This window comes from Hemicordylus capensis, chromosome 4, assembly GCF_027244095.1.
Source record: "Hemicordylus capensis ecotype Gifberg chromosome 4, rHemCap1.1.pri, whole genome shotgun sequence".
NCBI lineage: Eukaryota > Metazoa > Chordata > Lepidosauria > Squamata > Cordylidae > Hemicordylus > Hemicordylus capensis.
In genome coordinates, this window is record NC_069660.1 from 136,229,538 (window position 1) to 136,253,502 (window position 23,965).

Consider the following 23,965-nt stretch of genomic DNA (forward strand, 5'->3'; position numbering starts at 1 on the left):
CTGGGAGATAGACAGAGCCAGTTCCTTAAAAAAAGAGAGAGTCACCACTTTAAAAGGTGCCTCTTTGTTCAGTCAGCAGAGGGCAACCAGAAGCATGATGTACTACGCAGAGACAGCCACGCTGTGAGAGTGTCACCTACAGTACACACCAGTACCACCAGGTGGTGACGGCGAAAGGCACATCTAAACATAAATTAGTAGGTGCTTACCTCTGCTGCTCCAAGCAGCAGCGTGCCACCCAGCACTCCCTGTGGCGAGGGATCCGCTCTGCGTGTCACCTGGCTACTGCGGAACTGATCCCCCTCTGGTGGCCAGATGAGTACTGTACCCACACTGGCCGCTACTGCTCCATACAGCACCAGTTAGACCACTACCTATTCAGATTAGGAGCAGCCACAGCACAGGCCTACTGTGTAGACCAGTTGATATTAATGTTCCCTCACTTGACTTCAGACAGGCATGTGGCTGAGAAGGGGACCATGTGAGCTGGCCCATAGCCACTACCAGCTGTAGACTAAAGTGGTTGGGGTTGGAGTGTTTTGTGCTAGCTGCTGGGCATTAGAAGTATGAACACAGCATAAGTAGAATGAACAGCCACAATGAAAACAGGTGGTTTTATTTAATCCTCGGTGAAGTAATTCCAGCATGTAGGGGAATTCTTAGGCATTTCCACTTGGTTTGAATAGTTGTTGCCTTGTTGGCTCTAGTGAAGCAAAACAAAAGGGTGTTTATTTGACATTTATTTAGCATATTCATGCAGTACAGACTTTTTAGGACTACTACAAGCATGTTTGAAAGCTGGCTCAAATGGGAGGAAGGGAGATAGAGGGACTGACTCATTCTGTGGCAAGAAAATTAGCACAACAGAAAGAAAACTAGTCCAAAATCTTCTTCCTTGATGTACTATTTTTCTACCTGCAATAGTCGTCAGTTACACTGAGGGAGTATTCATACAGTCCCCAACTTGAAGCCTGAAGTGATATGGTCCCAACAGGATTGTACTATGTGATTATTCTGAATCTGTAAATTGGCTCTCAAAATATGAAATATTACATCATAATGGTCTCATAAAATAGAGCACCTTGTCTGGTTTGTCTCTCAAAGACCAAGCAGTTTTGTAAGAATATATGCCTATGGGACTGTGATTATTTTTCCCCCAAGCCTCCCTTCTTTGTTATTTACAGTGTATTCTGAGACTGATACCCTCTGGATTTGCCTGAGCAACTGCAGAATTAACTAAATAGCTGGGCCAATGGAGAGAAGAAGAAAAATAGATGGTCACTGTTTTCTCGTCACTTGCTGCCCAGTCACTTGCTGTCACTTCACAATATGCCCCAGGCTAATCCAGAAATACATTATTTTTCAGACAAAGCAGCAACATATGTCCAAAGATAAGGGGGCTGGCGGTGGGGGTTGAGAATTGCCTGGGTGTCATGCATATTGATGTACATGCTTCGATGACAATACTATCTCACCTTTGGCCTAATACTGTATAATTATAGTACATATGTAGTCCCTGTCATATTGGACTACATAGGGGTTTTTTTTCACCAGCTTGCAGAACACTTTAGATCAAGGATGCAGGATGGCATATTGCAGTGTTTCCTGAACTTCTCATAGCTGAGACATGCATTTTTCTGAATTAAAAATTGAGGCACTTGCTTCCTTTCATCTGAAAATATTTAAATTTAGAGGCTGCAAATGTAAAAACTACCTGTTGTCACTGGAGTCCTTCCTTCCTTCCTTCTTTTCCAAAGTTACTTACTTTTCTGGATATGCCTCCTAGAAGAGCCCTGCTGGATCAGGCCCAAGGCCTACCTAGTCCAGCATTCTGCTTCACACAGTAAGTAGCCCACCAGATTCCTCTTGGAAGCCCACAGGCAAGAGCTGAGGGTATGTACTCTCTCCTACTGCTACTCTCCTGTTATTGGTATTTAGAGGCATCTTGCCAATGAAGCTGGAGGTGGCCTATAGCCCTCAGACTAGTAGCCACTGATAGACCTGTCCTCTATGAATTTATCTAAATCCCTCTTAAAGCCATCCTGGCTGTTGGCTGTCACCACATCTTGTGGCAAAGTATTCCATAGGTTGGTTATACATTGTGTGAAAAAGTACTTCCTTTTGTCAGTCCTAAATTTCTTAGCAATCAGTTTCATAGGACGCCCCCTGGTTCTAGTGTTTTGCAAGAGGGAGAAATTTTTCCCCAACTTTCTCCACAACATAGACTTCTATCCTGTTTCCCCTCAGTCATCTTTTTCCTAAACTAAAAAGCCCCAGGTGTTGTAGCCTTGCCTTGTAAGGAAAGTGCTCTAGGCCCCTGATCAACCTGGTTGATCTCTTCTGCACCTTTTCTAGTTATACAATGTCCTTCTTAAGGTATAGTGACCAGAACTGCACGCTGTACTCCAAATGTGGCCACACCATCGTTTTGTATAAGGGTGTTATAATATTAGCAGTTTTATTTCCTTCCTAATGGTTTCAAGCATGGAATTTGCCTTTTTCACAGCTGCCACACATTGAGTTGATACTTTCAATGAGCTGACCTCCCAAGATCCCTCTGCTGGTCAGTCACTGACAACTCAGACCCCATCAGCGTATATGTTAAGTTGGGGTTTTTTACCCCAATATGCATCACTTTACACTTGTTAACACAGAACTGCATTTGCCATTTTGTTGCCCGCTCCCTCAGTTTGGAGATATCCTTTTGGAGCTGTTTGCAATCTCTTTGGGATTTCACTACCCTAAATAGTTTAGTGTCATCTGCAAATTTGGCCAGCTTGCTGTTTATCCCAACTTCCAGATCATTTATGAACTATTTAAAGAGCACTGGTCCCAGTACAGATCACTGGAGGGCCACACTTCTTACTTCTTCCATTTAGAGAACTGCCCATTTATTCCTACCCTCTGTTTCCTGTCCTTCAACCAGTTGCCAATCCTCACATGAACCTGTCCCCTTATCCCATGACTGCTGTTTTCTCAAGTCTTTGAAGAGGAACTTTGTTGAAAGCTTTTTGAAAGTCCAAGTATACTATGTCAGCTGGATCACCTTTATACACAAACTTGTTGACATGCTCAAAGAACTCCAAAAGGTTAGTAAAGCAAGATTAAGGCAGAAGCCATGTTGGTTCTCCTTAAGCAGGGTCTGTTCTTCTATATGCTTAAGAATTTTGTCCTTGAGAATGTTTTCCATCAATTTGCCCACAACAGTAGTTAAGCTAACCAGCCTGTAATTTTCTGGATACCCCCTGGATCCCTTTTTGAAAATCGATGTTACATTGGCTACTTTCAGTCCTTCAGTACAGAGCCTGATTGTAGGATAAGTTATATACTGTATTTTTGCAAGGAGGTCAGCAATCTCACGTTTGAGTTCTTTAAGGACTCTTGGGTGGATGCCATCTGGCCCTGGTGATTGGTTAAATTTTAATTTTTCCAGACAGTTTATTTATTTATTACATTTCTATACCGCCCAAAACTTGCATTTAGAATGTCATCTCTCATCACCTCAGTCTAACTCAGTTCCTTAGCCTCTGTCCCTAAGAAGCTTAGTTCAGGCACAGGCATACACTCAGTATTCTCTGCCATGAAGAGAGATGCAAAGAATTCATTTAGTTTCTCTGCAATCTCCATATTCTCCTTTCACTCCCTTATCATCTAATGGTCCAACCACCTCACTGGCAGGTTCCCTGCTTCTGATGTATTTAAAGATGTTTTTGTTATTCCCCTTGATGCTTTTTGCTAAATGTTCCTCAAACTCTCTTTTCGCCTCCCTTTTTGTCTCCTTGCATTTCTTTTGCCAGTTTGTGTTCCTTCCTGTTCTCTTCAATTGGGCAAGCCTTCCAATTTCTGAAGGAAGACTTCTTCCCCTTTATAACTTCCTTGACTTTACTTGTTAGCCATGCTGGCATCCTCCTGGACTTGGTGGTACCTTTCCTTCTTTCTGGTATACATTTTAACTGGGCTTCTATTATTGTGGTTTTAAATAAACTCCATGCATTCTGGAGCGAAGTGACTCTCCTGATTTTCCTTTTCAGTTTTCTTTTCACCAAACTCCTCATCATAGAGACATTTCCTCTTCTGAATTTCAGAGTGTCTGTGTTAGACTTCCTTGACGATTCTCTCCTTGCGCTTATGCTGAATTTGATCACACTATGGTTTCCTAAAGGTTCCACCACACTGACATCTCTCACCAGATCCTGGGCACTACTCAGGATTAAGTCCAAGGTCACCTTCTCTCTAGTTGGTTCCATGACCAGCTGTTCTAGGGCACAGTCATTCAGTGTGTCTAGAAGTGTGGCCTTTTCGTCATTACCTGACTGAATGTACCCAGTCTATGTGTGGGTAATTGAAGCCACCCATTATTACAGCTCTATCTCTCTTTGATGCTTCCCTAGTTTCCTTCTGCAACACCCAGTCACTGTCAGCATTTTGATCAGGAGGTTGTCCCTAGCAGCACATTTCTTTTCAGGCCTTGTATTGTCACCCACAGAGTTTCTGTGGAGGACTCTGGTCTTCCTAGGTTTTCCAGCATGTGAGATTCTATCCTTTCTTTAGTATACAGTGCTACTCCATGCTCCTATTTTGCCCTTCCCTGTCCTTTCTATATATCCAGGAATAACCATGTCCCACTGGTTCTCACTGTTCCACTATGCTTCTGTTATGCCTGATTGAAATTAAACAAGTCCAGAACAATGACTCATACAGAGAAGCACTGGGCAATCTCTTCTGAGAGGCAAATAATTTTGATGCATTTTTGCATTATGAGTGATTGAACCATTCAGTCATGCATGATACAGAGATATGGCAGAATTACCCACTGCCAGCAGAGACCAATTAAACAGCAACAAGACTAGAACAGTAAATCATGTAGAGACACTGCAGGCAGCATCCTCTATAAAGGCTCATAGGAGTTATTACATTTTTTTTTTCTAGTGACAATGCACTAGCAATTCCCTCGTGGCACATTAGGATGCCACAGCGCAGTTACTGACGTACTACATGAAAGGATAGCATATTTAGTCCTTAATTCTTCTCATTCTTTTTTAGCACATACTCACTTAGCACCATTAAACTTGGTTAGTTGAACTGTAGAATTACAGTTTTGATTCAAAATGCCCCTCTCACTTTCTCCACTATAGTCTGTGTTATCCAAAATGCACCTCTCATTTTCTCCATTAAGATGGTTTGAATGGGGGAGCAATTTCTTAGGATGGCCTGAGCTTCCTGGTAGCTATCAATTTTTTCACAGCCTCCTGGTAGCCACCATTTTTAGTAGTTTTCTTCCCAGAATTCACCTCAGAATGGCACTATACCATGATTAGTGTTGCCACAATTACCTGCAGAGGTGTGGCATAAACTGTTTTTTTTTTAAAGGAAAATGGCTGCTTCCACCACAAAAGAGTGGTAAGCCACCCTTCCCAACACTTTTATAAGAAACCTGACAAGAATTTATCCTTCCAAAATCACTGTTTCTTCCCAAAAACCTTTTAACACTTTCAAATGTTGCCAAACTACTTCTAAAGGAATTTGCAAGTCAGCTCTAGTGAATTGTTAGCATCACTAAAGTTAATGCCAATCTTTCACTGACTTTGGTGAATATGAGATTTTTCCTATCTTGTTAAACAGAATTAACTTTGATGTTGTTCAAGGCCAAACAGGCCTATTTTCATGCATACCTCTGACTTTAAATACATTTGTTTGCCTATAACAACCTTGGTTCTGCACCAATTTAAAAGCAAATCCAGAATATAAAATTAATGTTAGAATAGTAATTTCCCCCATAGCTCACGTAGTTGGATGTTGTTTGGATAAAGCGCGTACAAACCTAGTTAATTAACACTGATAACTAACTGAGTAGGTTATTATTAGAGTGGACCCATTTTGCCTAAACTATCTCCATAATCCTTGAAAGTGACATCTGTAATGTGTAGATACTCGAACAACAGATGTCAAATTTGCTACTCATAACATTTTTCCTTAATTTTTTCCCCTATTAGTTAAAATATTCTAATTTCCCCCCTCCTGTTTTGTCATTTATGATCTCACTGATTTTTAATGAAATTCCAGGGAACAAATGTAAATGGAATGATTAAAAGAAAAATAGAGCTATTCACCCAGCATGGTCTCTAGATTCAAAAGGAGTACAGTACTTGCACTCCTTGCATTTCATTGCATTAGACATCAGTGGTGTTGGCAGAGTTATTATTAACCTGTAGTCAAAGTTCTCTCTACACAAGTCTATCTGCAATCAAAATCAGGTCCTTAAGGAAGAAGTTCTTGCCAATAACAAGAAATCAACAAGGCAGGAGAAAAATATAGAGAAGATTCAACATATATTCACATGTCACTTTTATAATCAGCATTATGTCTCCCCCCCACACCCCGCACCCCTTAATAGTAATTTAGAATGGGATTTTTTTAGCTTTTCTTTTTGTAGTCATTTAGAGTGGGAATTGGTAACTGGTGGACCTTTGGGCCAACTTGAGCTCACCAGTTGCCAACCAGGAAAGGAATGTGTGGAAGGAGAATTGCTGGTCCCATGGGAATCGCCAAGAGACCACTTGAAGAAGAAGCAGTGAGACCCTGGCTTACTTCTCTGCAAGCGCTTCTTCTGTATCCTTCTTCAGTCTGATCAGTTGCGGATTGAATGATAAAGGACAAGTATTCCTAGAAATATAATAGAGCCGATTCAATCAGTAAAACATACTGAATGCTTAACCAGTCATACATTTTGCATGGGGGGAATCCATAGATTCAAGTTTGGGTGCCCCACCATTTTCCATATTTACATCCATAGATTAAATTGAGCAAAAATGGAAGGCTTGAGTTTAAATCACTGGCTGACATCCAAGTGTAATGAGAGAAATTACACACACTTTAGAAGTTTGTGGAGCTGCACAAAGTTGCAGTGCTCTATGATTTAGCACAACCACTAGTGGAAGACCTTCTTTCGAATACATACAAGGTTATGCAACATATTGTACAATGTGTCGTCTTCCATTAGCGCAACAAGAACTACACTGATGTAGTTCTTTGCACAGATGTTATTTCTTTATGCAGTGTCATAACAGCATTATACCAGCACAACATGAGTCTAGAGGTAAGCCAACACTGAATAAGATGCTTGGATCTATCTACCTGTCTATCTACCTATCTATCTATCTATCTATCTATCTATCTATCTATCTATCTATCGTTAAATTTGTATACCACCTTTCATTAAAAAAATCCCAAGGCAGTTTACACAAAAATTAAAAACAGGACTATAAAAATGACACAATTAAAATATTAAGCTAAAATATAAAAAAATCTTACTGAAAAGATTTAAAATAGAAGCATAAAAATTGTACAAAATACAAAGAAGCAGCAGTAGAGACAATCATATAAAAGCCTGGGTTAAAAGCCAAGATTTAACACGCTTTCTAAAAACTGTGATGGCGACCGAGGAGTGAATAGCCACTGGGAGAGCATTCCAGAGTCTGGTGGCAGCAACAGAGAAGGCCCTGTCCCACATGCATGACAACCAAGCCTGCCTCATTGTCGGCACCCGGAGCAGAGCCCCCTCAGATGACCTCATCAAGCGGGCAGCAACCCTTGGGAGCAGGCAGTCCCTCAGGTATCCCGGGCCCAAACTGTTAAGGGATTTAAAGGTCAAAACCAGCACCTTGAATTGGACCCGGAAGCAAACTGGTAGCCAGTGCAGCTCTTTCAAAATGGATGTGATGTGATCACACCAGGCAGCTCCAGATAAAACCCTAGCTGCCTCATTTTGCACTAGTTGCAGTTTCCGGATATTCTTCAAGGGCAATCCCACATAGAGCATGTTACAGTAATCCAGCATGATGTGACTAAGGCATGGGTAGCTGTGGCCAGATCTGCCTTCTTGAGACAAGGACGCAGCTGGCGCACTAGCCGAAGCCATGCAAAGGCACCCCTGGCCACCGCCTCCACCTGAGCTTCCAAAAGCAGAGCCGGTTCCTGTAATACCCCCCAAGCTGCATACTTGCTCCTTCAAGGGGAGTGCAACCCCATCCAGAACTGGTAGAATCTCCTCATCCCGATTGACTTTCCTACTGACCAACATTACCTCCATCCTGTCCAGACTCAGTGTCAGTTTATTAGCCCATATCCAACCCATCATGGCCTCCAGCCCCCAATTCAGGACATCCACTGTCTCCCTAGGATCAGGTGACAAGGAGAGATAGAGCTGAGTGTCATCTGCATATTGCTGACAACACAGTCCAGGTCGCTGGATGACCGCTCCAACAGATTCATGTAGATGTTAAAGAGCATGGGGGACAATACCAAACCCTGTGGGACCCCACAGGCCAATGGCCACGGAGCCGAGCAACAGTCCCCCAGCACCACCTTCTGGACCCTCCCCCCAAGGAAGGACCAGAGCCACTCCAAAACAGTACCTAAAAATCCCATACTCATGAGGCGGTCGAGAAGGATACCATGGTCGATGGTATCGAATGCCGCCGAGAGGTCCAGCAGAACCAGCAGCGATGCACTCCCCCTGTCTAGTTCCCGGTGTAGGTCATCCACTAGAGAGACCAAGGCAGTCTCAGTCCCATATCCAGGGCAGAAGCCAGATTGAGAAAGGTCCAGATAATCAGTATCATCCAAGACCCTCTGCAGCTAGGACGCCACCACACACTCTGTCACCTTGCCCAAAAAGGGAAGGTTAGAGACAGGTCTATAGTTGTCCAAGTTGGAGAGATCAAGGGAGGGCTTTTTAAATAATGGTCTTACGATCACCTCTTTGAGGCACGATGGCATCCTGCCCTCCCTTAATGAAGCATTAATTATCACCTCCAAACATCTGCCTGTATCCTCCCTGGCAGCTTTTATTAGCCATTAAGGGCAAGGTTCAAGAGCATACAAGGTGCCAACAATGAGGGAGGCTCAGTTGTCGTGCACACGGGACAGGGCCTTCTCTGTTGCTGCCCCTAGACTCTGGAATGCTCTCCCAGTGGCTATTCGCTCCTCGGTCTCCATCACAGTTTTTAGAAAGCGTGTTGAATCTTGGCTTTTTATCAGGCTTTTATATGATTGTCTCTACTGCTGCTTCTTTGTATTTTGTACAGTTTTTATGCTTGTGTTTTAAATCTTTTTAATCAGATTTATTTTATATTTTAGCTTAATATTTTAATTGTGTCATTTTTATAGTTCTTAATTTTTGTGTAAACTGCCTTGGGATTGTTTTAATGAAAGGCGGTATACAAATGTAACAAACAAATAAATAAATAAATCCACAATCAAATCGTGTGTGAGAGAGGTTTTAGCAACGACCAACCTGGCATTCAACAGCAACACCCTAATTCATGAGGAAGTGTTCTCAGAGCTCCCTGGGGTCCCAGGGTTGGGAGAAGAGCTAGAAAAAGGAACAGGCCTCAGTTGCCTAGACTGTTTCCCCCTGTAATGGCCTGCCCAACTTGCACCGCCATACCTCCCTCTGCCCGCTACCTGTGATATTGCTGCCCCCACACTACCCCCACTTTTCTGCTCTCCCAGACACATCTCCTCAGCCTGGCCAATCACAGCTCCTCTGTTTGATAAAAACCGGGTCCGGGACTCATGCAGTCAGCCTCTCGTGTTGGCTTCTTGGTGGAAAAACAAAAGAAAGGTCTTCTGAGGCCCCAGGCAGCTCGCCCCACAGATGAGAGCCACAAAGACAAGAGCCCTTGGCCCAGCCAGCTCTGTGTAGCAGGAACAGCAGCAGCCCCAAAGATGACACACCTGGAGCAAGGTGGCGCAGAGGCAAACACCAGAGTCAGTGCCCCGCCCAATTTGTTCTCTCTTCTAATTACCTGTGTCCCCTCCCCCTACACCCTGTTCTCTCAGTTTGGGTACTGTGGGTAACTTAAAACGTATGCTAACATTGCTAATAAATACAGCCTGTTAAATACAATCACTAAATTGTCATGAATAAATTAAGCTAATGTTCGTAAACATAAAAGACTATCTTGGAAAATAGTAAAGTGCATTTATGCTTCCATTTAGAAAATATTCAACAATGTACTTCAAGAATAGAGTCTTATACATATTTTAATAATTTAAAACAGATTTACCTGATGGTCTATTGACGTTTCTTGAAAGCCCAAGCTTCCCTAATGTTCATTAAAACAATAAAAAAACATGAAGACCAAACTGGAATCTCTATAACAGTCAATTACTTTTGAAGACATTAGCAACTTCATTCTTTGCATTAGTTCTGTTCATTTTCTGTCCAACCATTCTTGAACACCTGTCAAGAAAGTATATCACAGTAGTCTCCATTATTTTCAGACTGAGAACTACCTAATCCTAACTTAACATGGAATTCACTTTAACTCTTTGATCATCTCTCCCTCTCTCTTCCATTCTATTCTACTTTGTTGTCCTTGGCCACATTTGGAATACTGTGTTCAGCTGAGTATGGTACATCTCAAAGAGAATATTTTCGAGTTGGGCAAGGTGCACAAGAGGGCAACCAAAATTATCAGGGAGCTGAAGTTTTTCCCTCCGGGGCTTGGATTTTTTGAGTTGGGGGGGGACCACTAAAGGGGGATATAACTGAACCTTATAAAATGATCCATGATGTGGAGAAAATGGATAGAGAAGTTTTACACTCATTCTCACAAACCTAGAACATAAGTTCAACCAATGAAACTGGCTGGCAGGAGATCTAGGATAGACAAAAGGAAGAATTTATTCACACCGCACATAATTAATTTATTGAATTCACTGCCGTTAAGAAATGGTGATGGATACTATCTTAGATTACTTTAAAAAGAGATTAGAGAAATTCATGGAGGACAAGACTATCAATGACTTCCAGTTCTAGTTATGAAGGCTATATAGTACATTCAGGTTTGGAAGCAATATGCCTCTGAATTCCAGTTGCTAGAGAACAAAAAACAAGAGAAGCGTATTGCCTTCATCTCCTGCATGTAGACTTTTAGGGTGTCTGGTAGCGATGTGCATGGAACCACGGCAGGGAGGCTCGAAGGTGGCAGGGGTCTCCCTTTAAGAGTGGGGGAGGGTGCACTTACCCCTCCTGCCACTTTTTCTCCGCCGGCGTCCATGTTTCTTAATGCCCATCGGGGTGGCAGCGTACCTCCCTCTTGCCCTCATCTTCCGGATATGACCGAAAGTCGCTGACACGCCGGTACAGGCGCGTCGGTGACTTCCGGTCATATTCGGAAGACGAGGGAAATGGGGCAGTAGGGAGGTATGCTGCCGTCCCGATGGGCATTAAGAAACACAGACGCCGGCGTGGGGAAGCGGCGGGAGGGTAGGTGCACCCTCCCCTGCTCTTAAAGAGAGACCCCCGCTGCCTTCAAACTGGCTTGGAGGCCCATAAAGGGCCTCTGAACCCATTCCATGCATATCCGTAGTGTCTGGTTCACCACTATAAGGACAGAATGGCTGGACTAGGTAGGCCTTTGGTCTGATGCAGCAAGGCTCTTTTTATGTTCTTTAAAAGAAGAAGAAGAAGAACATTGTGGTGTAGTGTTGTAATGGGCCTGCCTAATAGGACCCTCCCTGAATTGTGGCCTGACCCTATTGTGGGACTCTCTGAAGACTAATGGTACAAACCAATGAACAAGTAGACTTACACGCTGTTATTTCCTTCCTGCTATTATGAGACAGTCTTCCTTTATGGTTAAAACTGGACCATTGTTACCCATATTGGTGATGAATTACTTACAATCTTGTACTGAGTTTGTATGTGTTGTCTTGTTTCTGCAGAATGTAATTGTAACCCTATTGGCTCAGTCCATGATCGCTGTAATGAAAAAGGAGTTTGCCATTGTAAGAAGGGAACATCAGGGCCTAAGTGTGATAAGTGTCTGTGGGGATATCACTGGCACAGACGGGGTTGTCAATGTAAGTAATTGCCCTACTTCTGCCACCCACCTTGCTGCCATTGCTTCTCTGTGCCAGCATGTGCAGCCTCTTAGAGCACTATATTTCTTTTTTTTTTTTAAGAGCAATTTTCCTACAAGCTTCAAAATTCCTTCCATCTAAAATTTAAAGAGAGCATTCAAATGAAGGCAGTAAACTGGCAATGCAATCCATTTGTTTCAATATGCTGCTTCGTGCCCTCTCTCCTTGTTTCTGCTAATATTTGGAAGAACTTGACCCAAAATAGCACACATCTGTGCCTTGCCTGCTATAACAAATTAAATTACAGGAAGCTCAGCCACCCATGGCTGGGTGCCAAATCTATATCTAAAACAAAGTGTGATACAGAATTATGCTTGTGAATGTGTTCCTTTGCACTATCCTTTTGCTCTTTTATGAAACTTGAGTTTATAAATTAAGCCTCTGTCAAGATTAACTTCAGGTTCAGGTTCCAGGTTCAGATTCACCATTGCTATTTTCTCTCAGCATGAACCCAATACCAAGGCTGACATATAAGAAACTGTATTTTAAATATGTGAGACAAATCTGTAGTGAGTCTTTTTCAGGTTTTTTCTGGGTAACATTGTTTAAACAAATATTCCGTGCCATAAGCCAAAGCCAAACCTAAGCCTTTCCAGTTTCTAAACCATGATTAGCATCAAGTTTAATGCAAACCCGGGTTAGCTTTAAAACAGAGATTTAAAGCAGTGTTTGAAGCACGTCTGTAACTCTAACTATGGATAATGTGTTAACCTTAGTAGACATAATGCTAACCATAGTAAGTGCTGAAAATAAATCAGTGAAGGCATTTGAATGGAAGAGAGGAGGACAGAGAAAGAAAAAGGTAAGAGGAGGAGGAGGAATGGGGAGCCCAAGGGGCACTTCCAATGTTTTAAACATGGTTAAGAGTGGCAAACATTACATCTGCACTAGGTCAATGTATTGAGCCCTCCCTCTGTTTTTGCAGTTCAAGGCAGGCAGCAAAAACAGGAGGTTAATTGAGAAATAGAAACCAGAAAGGACTTTCAGGTAGGTGGAATGCAATTATCCAATTAGAATTCATCAACTTCCATAGACTTGCAATGGAAGTCTCTGGAGCAGAGTGAGCTATTCAGAGCAAACATTTCATTAAACAAATTTCGCCTGACTCTCCATTAGTGAATTATCAGGCAGAGGCTTTGATTTTGATGTGCTCATTATTTGATGCCATGTGGTTTATGCAAATCTATTTCCATTTGTGCCTTGCTCATACTTTCTCTCTGTGACTATTGGTTATTCATCAGTTCCACCATGTGGATGCCATATGCATTTCGCCTCATCATGTAGGATGCATGTCAAATGCTTGTTGTCTTATAAGTTCAGGGATGCTTTCCAAAACTACAATGGATTTAGAGGCCCTTCGGGCAAGGTGCCCTCCACAGGACGATTTCAGCTAAAAGAGGTGGGGCACACACACACTGAGAACTATTTTATTCTGCCTCTGGCTATCTTGTGTTCTTAGTACAAAGCAAGAAAGGCTATAGGGTTTGTTGGTTGGTCCTTTTCTGGTTTGTGGCCCAAACAAACAGAAGCCTTACCAGCTTCTGGGGCTGACCCTGGTTCTTCCAGAGAGCTCTGAGGTAGATATTGGAGCAAAAAGATAAATATAGGGCTGGTGTTGTGTAATGGCTAGTTTCAGAGTGGAATTTAGCAAGGATCTGAGAGTGGTTGTCTAGGAAGTCAACAGTTCATATCTCACCTCAGCCATAAACTCGTGACGCATAGATAAAACCATCTTTTGTGAGAACCTTCTTTGAAATTAATGATTATTTTTGCAGAAATAGCTCTCAAAAACTTCCCGATCATATTCACAGTCATTTGCTTTGAATAATAATAATAATAATAATCTTTATTACGGTCGTTGACCAGCACAAGTTGTAAAACAGTAATACTATACAGTAAATGCAATATAAGGAAAGTGTTGCAGTATTACGGAGATTAAAATTGATGTAGCATTAAGACTGAGGGGGAGGGAATCTAAAAATACAAAATTTTAAAACATGATATAAAACACAAACAGAATAGATAAAATGCATGTAAGCTAAAAAGGACTCAGCCAAACACTTTGTTTCAGTCAAAAAGCAGTATAAAATCAGAACAAATTTAAAAGAGGGGATAATCAGCATTCTATGGGGTCCTGCTCAGCACAGAGTCACTGAAAATGCTAGTAAAATACTAGTGAAATAGATTAAAATAAAAGGGCAGCTTATTCCTGCTTATTGAAGATTTGCTTTGAATGTAGTAACCATTATATGGATAAATATATTTGGATATTTATTGAGATAAACTTAATACCATACCTCTTGCCCCAGTAAAATTACTCTAAATTTCTGAAGATCCAATAACTATCATTGTGGCCAATACAACTCAGATGAAGTTCAGTGACCAAAGCGGGGGCATATAGGGGGGCATAGAGTGTTCACATGTCTTTCGATGTGGATGGAAGTTCACATTCCCATCCAGCCCACCCCTTGTTACTGGTTGCCCATAACTGAAACTAGATGAGGGCTCTAGATCAGTGGTTCCCAACCTAGAGTCCTCCAGATGTTGCTGAATTACATCCCCAGCATCCGCAGCTACCATTTATTGTGACTGGGGATTCTGGGAGTTGTAGTTCAGCAACATCTGGAGGATCTTAGGTTGGGAACCACTGGTCTAGATTGTAAAGTCTTTTGCTGCAGATTCCAAACATTTTAATTCACTTTGACCCATGTTTACATTTTAATAGGCCAATGCCTTGTACTGAGATTAAGCTTGACCCTTCTACCAAAAACACTCAGTTAAGCCAGGTGTCAGCCTTGCAGCTTTAGAGGAAGCTGCGGGTGCTCATAGGCAGACTTAGATGTACAGAAATTCTGAAGTGGCTGGTTTTCTTAAAACATGGAAAATTTGCTTAGATATTACTGTGATGTAGCTTTTAAATTATTATGGATTGGATATAGTTCAAACACAGCCTGTGCTAACTACAGGCCTTTTTCCTGTTTCCCTGTTGTTCAGCCCAAGATTCCATAACCTTTATACTAAGCTATTTTCATGTTCACTTCATTACTTTCCCGGGGGGATTTATTATTGTACTGCAGAAAATTGCAAGTACAGCAACAGCAGCAACAGCCCTCTAATGTGCTATAAAGAGTCTCTAGAGATTACTTGCATGAACATGCAAACCGTATACTTCATCTAAATTCCTATAGCAGCTAAGGATGAGCCATTATAATAAAGAGAAGAATGTGTAGTAGTATGCATGAAGTTAACAAAGACAGTTCCAGAGAGAGTGGTGTAATTCAAGGCCATTAGATGGGGCCTTTGACATGTTCAAGGGAGATCGCATCAGCTGGGACAAGGGGGTGAAAGCTGGAGGCATAAAGTACAGGCTGTTGCATCACAGGCTGTTTGTATGTAGGTGTACATTGACACATCCATGCTCAACAGAAGTTGTGGGATAGAGAGAATGAGGGGGTTTAGAGCCATGAGAGGTCTCTTCATCCTCTGCCCTTGAAGACCAGATTGGGCCTGATCCAGGATACCCTGCAGGTGCAGTCTGTACTTGTGATATGTACATATCAAAGATAATTTCCCAGGCTCTTATACTGACCTAATCAAATTTGAAATATAGCCTTCTATGATTAATCCATGCCAATGAGTGGACCATAGTAAGGAACCAGCTAATAATTCATATGAATAGATCTTTACATCCCTGGCAGTGACTGTAAACTCAACCAGATGTGACAGAGAAGCTATGTTTGTTTGTTTATGTGTGTGACCTATTCATGTGTAAATCAGGTTGTGGGGACTGCTTTTAAAATCAAGAGCAGCATGTGGGCAAGGGCAGCTGAATCCTAAGTTCAATGTGTAGGGGAAGAATGGCAGTTCAGTCCCCAAGCAAGATGTACTGAGACAGTTCTTTAGGACTGAAGAACTGCAAGGATTTATTTAAAGGAAAGGTTACAAACAAATGTGAAAAAGCCTGCAGCTTAATTTCAGCTGTAGTTCATGGCTGAATAGAGAGACCAAAACAAACAGCCATCTCTGGAGAGACAAAATGGAGACTAACATTGGAAGAACAAAGTGGGGATGGGCCCGGACCGATCCGGAGGCCATTCTAAAGGCCTCCAGACTGGTCCGGACCGGTCCAGACCTGGCCGTTTCGGTTCGGGTGGGGGGGTTCCTTTAAGGGCAGGGGAGGGTTTACTTACCCCTCCCGCCACTTCCCCCCTCCAGCACACGTATTCTATGTAGTAATTGGGGCGGCAGGATACCTCCTGGCTGCCCCTTCTCCCACTTGAGTGCAAAAGGCTGCACGGAGCCTTTTGCGCACATGCACGTTGCGCGCGAGCTTCACGTCTCCCCGACGTGCATGTGTGTGTGTGGCCACCCCCCCCCCCCCCACAGGAAACCCACACACACACAGTGCCGGACCGCAGCTCTGCGGTTCTGTGCACACCCCTAGAACAAAGAGGGGAGGAGTCCAGCACTTTTATCCATGACCCTAACCGCCTGCCCCCCAATTGTCACTATGAGGCATTGCAGCTTAGAGCTGATGCTGCCAGGGTCCTACCTCCAACACAATGAGCTCTATTGCTTCAGCACTTTTCTCTCCAGCCTGGCTCACTTCTGGCAATCAATCAATCAACCAAACTTCGATATTTCTTTTCAACAAGCAAAAAAAAAAAAAAGGTACTCAAAAGAGTTGACATCACAAAAAGAATGAGCAAGTTGTTCCCTGTCCCAAAGGAATTTATAGCCTTAAAAAGAAAAGGAAAAAGAAAAAGAAAAAGAAAACCACACACACCAGGGAAACAAAAGGAACAACCACTGGAGACACTATTCTGGACTGAATAAAGACAGCTGCTCTCCCTGCACTAAATATAAGAAAGCCACCAGTAGAAAAGTTTAGCAGGAGTTATCTGAGGTAGGCAGGAATAAAAGTCCTGGTGACAGAGCATGAAGAGAACTCCCCTTACCTGCACCTCTCGTGCTATTAAAAAGAGAGCCCTCAACCCCATGTATGAAGCAAAAAGATAAGCAGTGCATGTAGCTGCCCCCAGCTCCATCACTTTTAGTTTGAACCTATGTTCCTTCTATGATTGGTACAGTAGCTGGCACAATTTGTATAGAGTGAGTACTAATCATAGTATAGGATGTTACTCAATGAAACACAGGTAAAATTAGCACATAGCCCATACATCTCCATAGAGGACCAAATGGTTCCACTCCAAGAATGATTTAGCAGAGTGGTCAGGGTCCACTCTGAATTGGGTGCTCTCAGGATGCACTGGCACACCTACATGGGAGTGAACTCAAAAAGCTAGGACTTGTGTCTGAATGATGCAACCACATGGGTCCCATGCAATCAGCGCCTTACCTGTAAGTGGGATGCTGATTTCATAGGAAAGGGCTAAGCATTTGGCTCCACACGTGTGGTTTATTTATTTATTTAGATTATAATATACTGCTTTTAGTTACAAAAGAAGCCCAATGAAGAAGAAATCATTTTTAAAAAATCAACAGATTAAGACAGCAGTGATCAATCAAATTTAAACTGATTGCTTCTGGAAAATAAATGTTTTGCCATCTAAAAATGGTGGGTGTGGGAGCGATAGATTTTTCCTGCACAAGATATTCCACAAGGAAAGCACCACCACAGAGAAAACTCAAAGAACAATCTCAGGGGAAATTTGCCAGCCACAGAAAGCATGAATGTAAGTTCTTAGTGAAGATCTATAATGGGTGCTGTCACCTGGTTCTCCTGTTGGTGGTCAAGTAAGCTACAGTTTAGGGCCTCACTTTATGAGGGGCCTCTGAATAATAATAATTTAAAAGGACTAAATTTCAAATTTTACATAATTGGTTGAAAAATAAAGGAGAAAGTGGGGGAAAGACCCTAAAACAGACATTATTATTCTGAGAGGACAAAAACATACTTATATGGCTACACATACTGAGATTATACATCTGTGAAGACATAACTGTAAGTTATATCAAAATTTCATTAGACCAGGACCTGGTTTTTTTGAAAGTCTGATTCAGAAACAGAAATTTGATCCAGGATTAGTTTGATTCTGGGATCCCATGATCCTGATATTGATCTGCAAACAATGAGCAAAGTTGCAATGACCTAGTACTAGAATCGTCACCCAGTTTTTCCTAGAAGAAAGTCTGTAGCTGAATTTGGATGGTTCGGCACAGAAGAAATGTCCAAGGAATGTCAAAGGAAACATAAAGAGTTTCAAATAAGACCTGTAAAATTACTCAGGTGGGGTAGTTTGTACATCTCCTATCCCTATATTATAGTGCTCTTTCTTATGGCCCTAGGGATTCCCCCGGATGAAAACGGAGATGCACCCAAAATAATCTTCAGTTCAGTTAAACAATACATCAAATACCACTGCAGGCAGAATATTTTCCCACCTTTCTTCCCAGTTACAGAAATTATAAAAATCACCATACCCATCAGTGTGAGCAATGTGGGGGGGTGGGGTGGGGGATTAACACAAATAGGTGGGGATCACAATATTAAAGAGACAATTGATCTTTTATTTTTATAGATGTTGATTTTGCACTCCTGAATAGTAAACAATATCGTGACAAATATCAAAAAGAGCAAGCAAATTAACCAAATTATCTTTGCATATTAGAGAATAATCTAGAAGGACTTGCTCTTTGATATGTGGTTAAAGGAAACTGTGAAAAGGGTGTCAACACCACTGCACTTGCTTTAAAGCTACACTTTTAAGAACTGTGTTACAGATTTCAATTAGATCCAAACGGCTAGCACTTAACTGTTTGGGGGTTGTTTATCTGCAATAGTGGGTGCTGCATTTGATCTAATCTTTTTAGCTAACTTTGAAGAAGCATATCTTAGCAAATACATGCAAGGATATTTAATAGGTTTGTGCATTGCCAAAATGATTGGAATCAGATTGGTTCCAATCTGGTTCCTACATCCGCTTGATGTACAAGTACATCCGCTTGATTATGCACATTGAGGAGCCCTAAGTGAATTAATCCCATAGTGCAGGGCACATTGGATTAATCCAATGTGCCCCATGCTGTTGTGGGGATGGGGCTTACATTGCAGCAATATGGTGAGCAATTCTATAATTCTGTAACTCGAGCCCTGCTTGTTTGTTTGTACTAAATAGCAATCACAGAAACATGCAGCAATTTGTGCACTGGAGCCCTTTCCTGCCATGTCATGGCCGTGACAAGAACTGCATCTTCAGTGCTGCTATTCACCCCAGGAGGAAAGCTTCCATTGGCAGGGGCCTTCTCCTTTGCAAGAATGGCAAGCAGAGTATCATTTTCCACTACAGCAGGGGTGTAGCCACCATTGTGCAACCGGGTTCAAAGAACCCGGGCTGCCGCCTGGGTTCTTTGAACCCACGCCATTCTTTGAACCCACGCCATTCCTCACAGCCCTGACACGCCCCCCGCATCTGACACCAGGTGCAGGGTGTTGGTTTACCTCCCAAGCAGGGGCGCAGGACCCCGTTCAGAAGTTAAATCGCCAGCACTGCATTCTCAGTGCGGCCAGGAGCGGCTCTTCCCTGCCTTAAAGGCACGGAGAGCCACTTCTGGACACGCTGCAAATGCAGCGCTGGCCCTGATCTAGTTCCCAAATGGGGCCACGTGGCCCTGTTTGGAAGCCAGACCATGCCCTTCGCATCTGATGTCAGACATGGGGGCGTGACTAACCACCACGTCTGATGTCAGATGTAGGGGCGGGGCAATCGGGGCCACCCACGGTCTGGCTCCGCTAGTGCACCAAAGAAAATGCCTTCATCTTCTTGTGAGCATTTCAGAGCCATTTGGTGGGTCACTGGTGGGGGGGAAAGATCCTGCACTAGGAATACCCTGATCCATCAAGAACTTTCTTATGTTCTTATGTTATGATTTTATTCCTAGTCCATTTGACCAAGTCTTGATGGCTAGTCCTGATGGCTATATGTAAAAAATACTTTACTACTACTGATAAATTTGCAGAGTGGTTTTTTTTACAAGCACAGAAGGGTTCAATGGAATGTCTGGTTTGTTATGTGTTTTGACATGTTGTATTGTGACCCAGGTTGACAGGAACGTCGCCACAGAGGGTGCTTTCATACAATGATTGAGACTTCATGCAGCACTCCAAACTGCAGAAATGTGAAGATAAATACACAAGTCCAGATTCAGGATAACGAATGAATGCTGTTGTACCTTTTAAGTAAAGGCAAATCTAACGGGGTTCTTTTATACTGGCTTAATGCCAATATGAGCACAAAGTGAGTCCCTTAGGCTGGTTCAATAAGTTGACTTTGGCCTAGAAGGTACATTGGTCCACTAAGGCTGCTCTTACAGTATGTACTCAAGCAAATTGCTAAGTTCACTTTCATACTGTATTGTCTGTTGGCTATACAGATCTAATCAATTAACATATAATGCTGTGCCATGAGATAATGGGATATACCATACTGGAAATACAATAACTATATGATTGCAGCAAGGACAGAGTGATGTCATTTTTGAGATCTGTCCAAGGATGTATCCCAGACAATGAACTCAGTCAGACATTTCCTTTTCATCAGCTCTCCCAGTCTGTTTAACCAGACTTCAGGAGCGAGTGTCCATACCCACCTCCTGTCTTCTTAATGCAAAAATCTGAATCAGGGTGCACCATAGTAGAGAAAGAGTCAGTGGAAGGACACATGATGTGTCTGCAGAAGTACCAGGTTCAATTCCTGGCATCACCAGATAAAAGAACTCCAAAAAAAAAGAACTCTTGTTGACTGGGAAGAGACACCTCTCTGCTCGAGACCATGGAGTAATCTGCCGAAGGCAACTTCATATGATCATATACATTTTATCTGTATATGGGAGCCTCATGACCCTGCAATTCCAGCCCCTGTGTTAGGGACTCAGATGTTTAAGCAGGAATCTGGTACCTGTCCCCCAGATCAAGTGTTCAAGGAAATAGGGTTGTGCAACCTCTGTGACTGGCAGCTAGTATGAAGGTTCTGAATATCAGGTCCGCCAGGAGTTTTGGATCGACATGACTGTACAGCCCTTGTAGATATAATGCTCCTAAACACATTTCGGAGGAGCACACAGTTTCTTGGTTTATCGAGGGCTGGTATTTGAGAGTTACGGGCCCTTCTGTAGCATCACCTGCTAACTGGATAAAGCTCTCTTATAAGTTTCAGGGAGAGTGCAACTGTCCCTATTTAACCCTTTAGTGGTATTAAATACAGCTGTTGCTGGTATCTATTGTGTGCTTCTTTTTAGACTATGAGCTTTTTAGGGACAGGAAACCATCTTATTCCTTTTTCCTGTATAAACGACTTTTTTTGTATAAAGAACTTTTTTTGGTGGAAAAGTAACATATAAATATTCTTCATCATAATATTTACAAATATTGAGGCTACAATCCTATGCACACTAACTTGGGAACCAATGAACACCAAGGGATTAATTTTGAACAGACGTATTTCGGATTGGGCTTCATGAAGTGCATAAAAAATGTTAAACAAGCAGCCCATTTGTTTTCTTCAGTCAGTGTAAGTTCTAAGTGGTTATGCTCGATGGCTTGATGATAAATATTTTAATACAGAATATGGCAATCCATTAGAAATAGCTCAAAATAAATTGTAAAGGAAGCTCAAAGAGAGAGCGAAACTTCTATTAGGTGCATGAAATAAAACATACTGCTTGATGGCAATTGCCAGTTTAATCTATGTTTGTCTGCAAATCCATTGAAGGGGAAATTCATAATGCCGTTAATTGAGATGAATTATTCATTGCTCATTTGAGCAACCGCAGGCAGGGCAGCTCTTCTTGTGAAAGGACAAGCAGGGCAGACATTACTGTAAAAGTTCTTCCTCGGCTAGAACAGCTCTCTTGCTTTAACCTTTGTATCAGCTGCTTGTTAATTACTGCTTTGGAACAGGTAGAAAAACGGCAGGAATATATAAACTTGGTGAATAAACACATCAAAAAACCTGAACTAAATAGAATGTTTACTATGAAGTTCAGTTAGAGAGTTGAAGGTCAGGAAGAGAGAAAAGGAGACATTTGACATTTCTTGGTTTTGCCATTCTGAACTATAGACAGACAGTGGAGTGACCCAGTAAGGCAGTCCCTTAATGGCATGCTGCTTACTTCTCTTTAATGCAGTGGTCTACAAACGTTCAACCCTCAGGTAACCCTTTTTCACATTCAACCATCTGCCAAGACTTATCTCCATCTACCAAGTGACACCAGTGTGTTACAGAGGATTCTGGGACATCCTGGCTCACATATCGCAACATTCTTCACACCATGGGTGCTGCTGCATGTGCACAGATATCAAAATCGCACACGAGAGCCGTGCCATTGCATGGCCATTGGCAATGATAGTTGTGCAATCACAAAATCTGATCTGAAATCCATCACACAACTCCCACCACGCCCCTCTTGGACTGCAGAGAGGCAGCCATTCTCGCCATGCAATGCTGCACTGATGGAGCCCCTTTAAGGGAAATTGAGTTCTCAGAGCCCCAGCACCATCTTGGAAGGCATACACACTGCACTGGGAAGTGTGCCATCCTTGCCAGTGCACATGTGCACCTTGCCAGATAGAGCTGGAGTTTGAGAGGGCTCGGTTGCTCTTAAAGGGGCCCTACCAGCATTGGCCAAAATGCAGCGCTAGACAGTGGAAACAGTTGCTTCTGTATGGTCCCAGGGGAGCAGTGCAGAGTATTCTGCATCAGTTGGAGATTTGTGCAGACCTAATAAACAGTTAGCCAGGGAGCCACAGTTAAGGTTGATGGGAGCTGCCATGGGCTGTCAGGTCTTGCAATGAAGAACATAGATATAAGGATAAAAATAAAGATGGCGTCTCAATTTGGTTTATTTTTTATTTTTTACAAGTGTTTCAGTTTCTACCAGGGGCGTAGCTAGGGGAGAGAGGGCCTATGTTCGCCCCTCTCTCTGGTGGCCCCTCAGAGTGAGGGAGATAATGAAGAAAATAGGGAGGGGTGGTGCTGGGGGGGACTGGGTTCTTTGAACCCATCCATGAATTATAGCGGCACCCCTGATTTCTACATACTATTTGAGAATCTCGGGGAGTTTAACTGTTCTCCTGCTATCTAGCTTAATTTGTTATTTCACACTTTAAAGCTTTGACATTTACCATTGAGACACAGCAGATATAACCTGGTGATGAAATCTGTAATTTAAATCACAGATTTAAGAGAAATTCAGCAAACGTGATCTACATTCAATAAAGCAGTCTTAGTTTGTCTCTTTGAAAAATGTGAATTTCACAAATCTGAATTTGCAACGTATGAAACTAATCTTTTTTTAAAATATCAAAATTTCTATCTAGGGCTGCCATCCTCAGTGCACAAATTGAATTCAGTGGGACTTTGCTCCTGAGAGATTGCACTGTAAATCATGCTACATAGCAGTTACTAGACTAATATTTGACATCCATATGTAGAATCCTTTTGGTATAAGCTGTCATTAAGCAGATGCAAGATGTTAATGTGTGTCTAAGTTAATAGTGTACCACCGTGGCAGCTGTTACAAAGGGGGCAGAAAATGAGTGCAACTCATTCTCACTTGTCTAATCCTGCCCCGGCTGCTGTGCTCTCGCTCTCCTGGCTCACCACACCATGGTGTTAACCTGATGTACCCAGGGGCAGATCAACGCATAGGCAACATAGGCACTTGCCTATGGTAGCAAATTTTGAGGGGTGGCAAATTTTAAGGGTAGTGTTCCCTGCCCAGCTGCCTTTTCTGCCCAGCCTGGCTGCCATCCTCTCACCTGTCCGGAGGGTGTTCATTATCCCGTGAACTGCAGTTAAAGCCAGACCAGGAGTGGCCTGTTTGTTTTGGTGCTGGGAGCTGAGCAAGGCTGTAGCCAGTTCTATTTATCCTGTGCTCTCACCTCATTTCTTCCAAAAAGCCACTTTTTAACTACTGTATTTAATCAGGGTCGTTTGCAAAAAATTAGTGATCATATTTAGTTTTTACATACACACACACACACTTTTAATTTTTGAAATGAGGAAGTCAGCAC

General features: G+C 42.5%; 1 protein-coding gene and 1 long non-coding RNA gene across 14 annotated transcripts in view; one reads left to right on the forward strand and one right to left on the reverse strand.

Moving 5' to 3' along the window:
- Window positions 1–23,965, forward strand: part of NTNG1 (netrin G1) — a 334,331-nt gene that overhangs the window by 284,497 nt on the left and 25,869 nt on the right. For 8 of the 13 annotated variants that reach the window (XM_053244435.1, XM_053244423.1, XM_053244421.1 and 5 more), the window contains one exon: window positions 11,734–11,871. The exons of 4 other annotated variants lie outside the window; for them this stretch is intronic. In XM_053244435.1, coding sequence (XP_053100410.1) covers window positions 11,734–11,871 — 138 coding nt within the window. Of the gene's footprint in view, window positions 1–11,733; window positions 11,872–12,856; window positions 12,919–23,965 lie in introns of all 13 variants that reach the window. One more of the 13 variants, XM_053244428.1, reaches the window with a different exon arrangement.
- On the reverse strand, window positions 520–10,921 carry LOC128322686 (uncharacterized). The gene is made up of 3 exons (XR_008305883.1): window positions 10,071–10,921; window positions 6,589–6,663; window positions 520–703 (listed from the first exon to the last, which is right to left on the reverse strand). It is a non-coding gene; the product is annotated as an uncharacterized LOC128322686 (long non-coding RNA).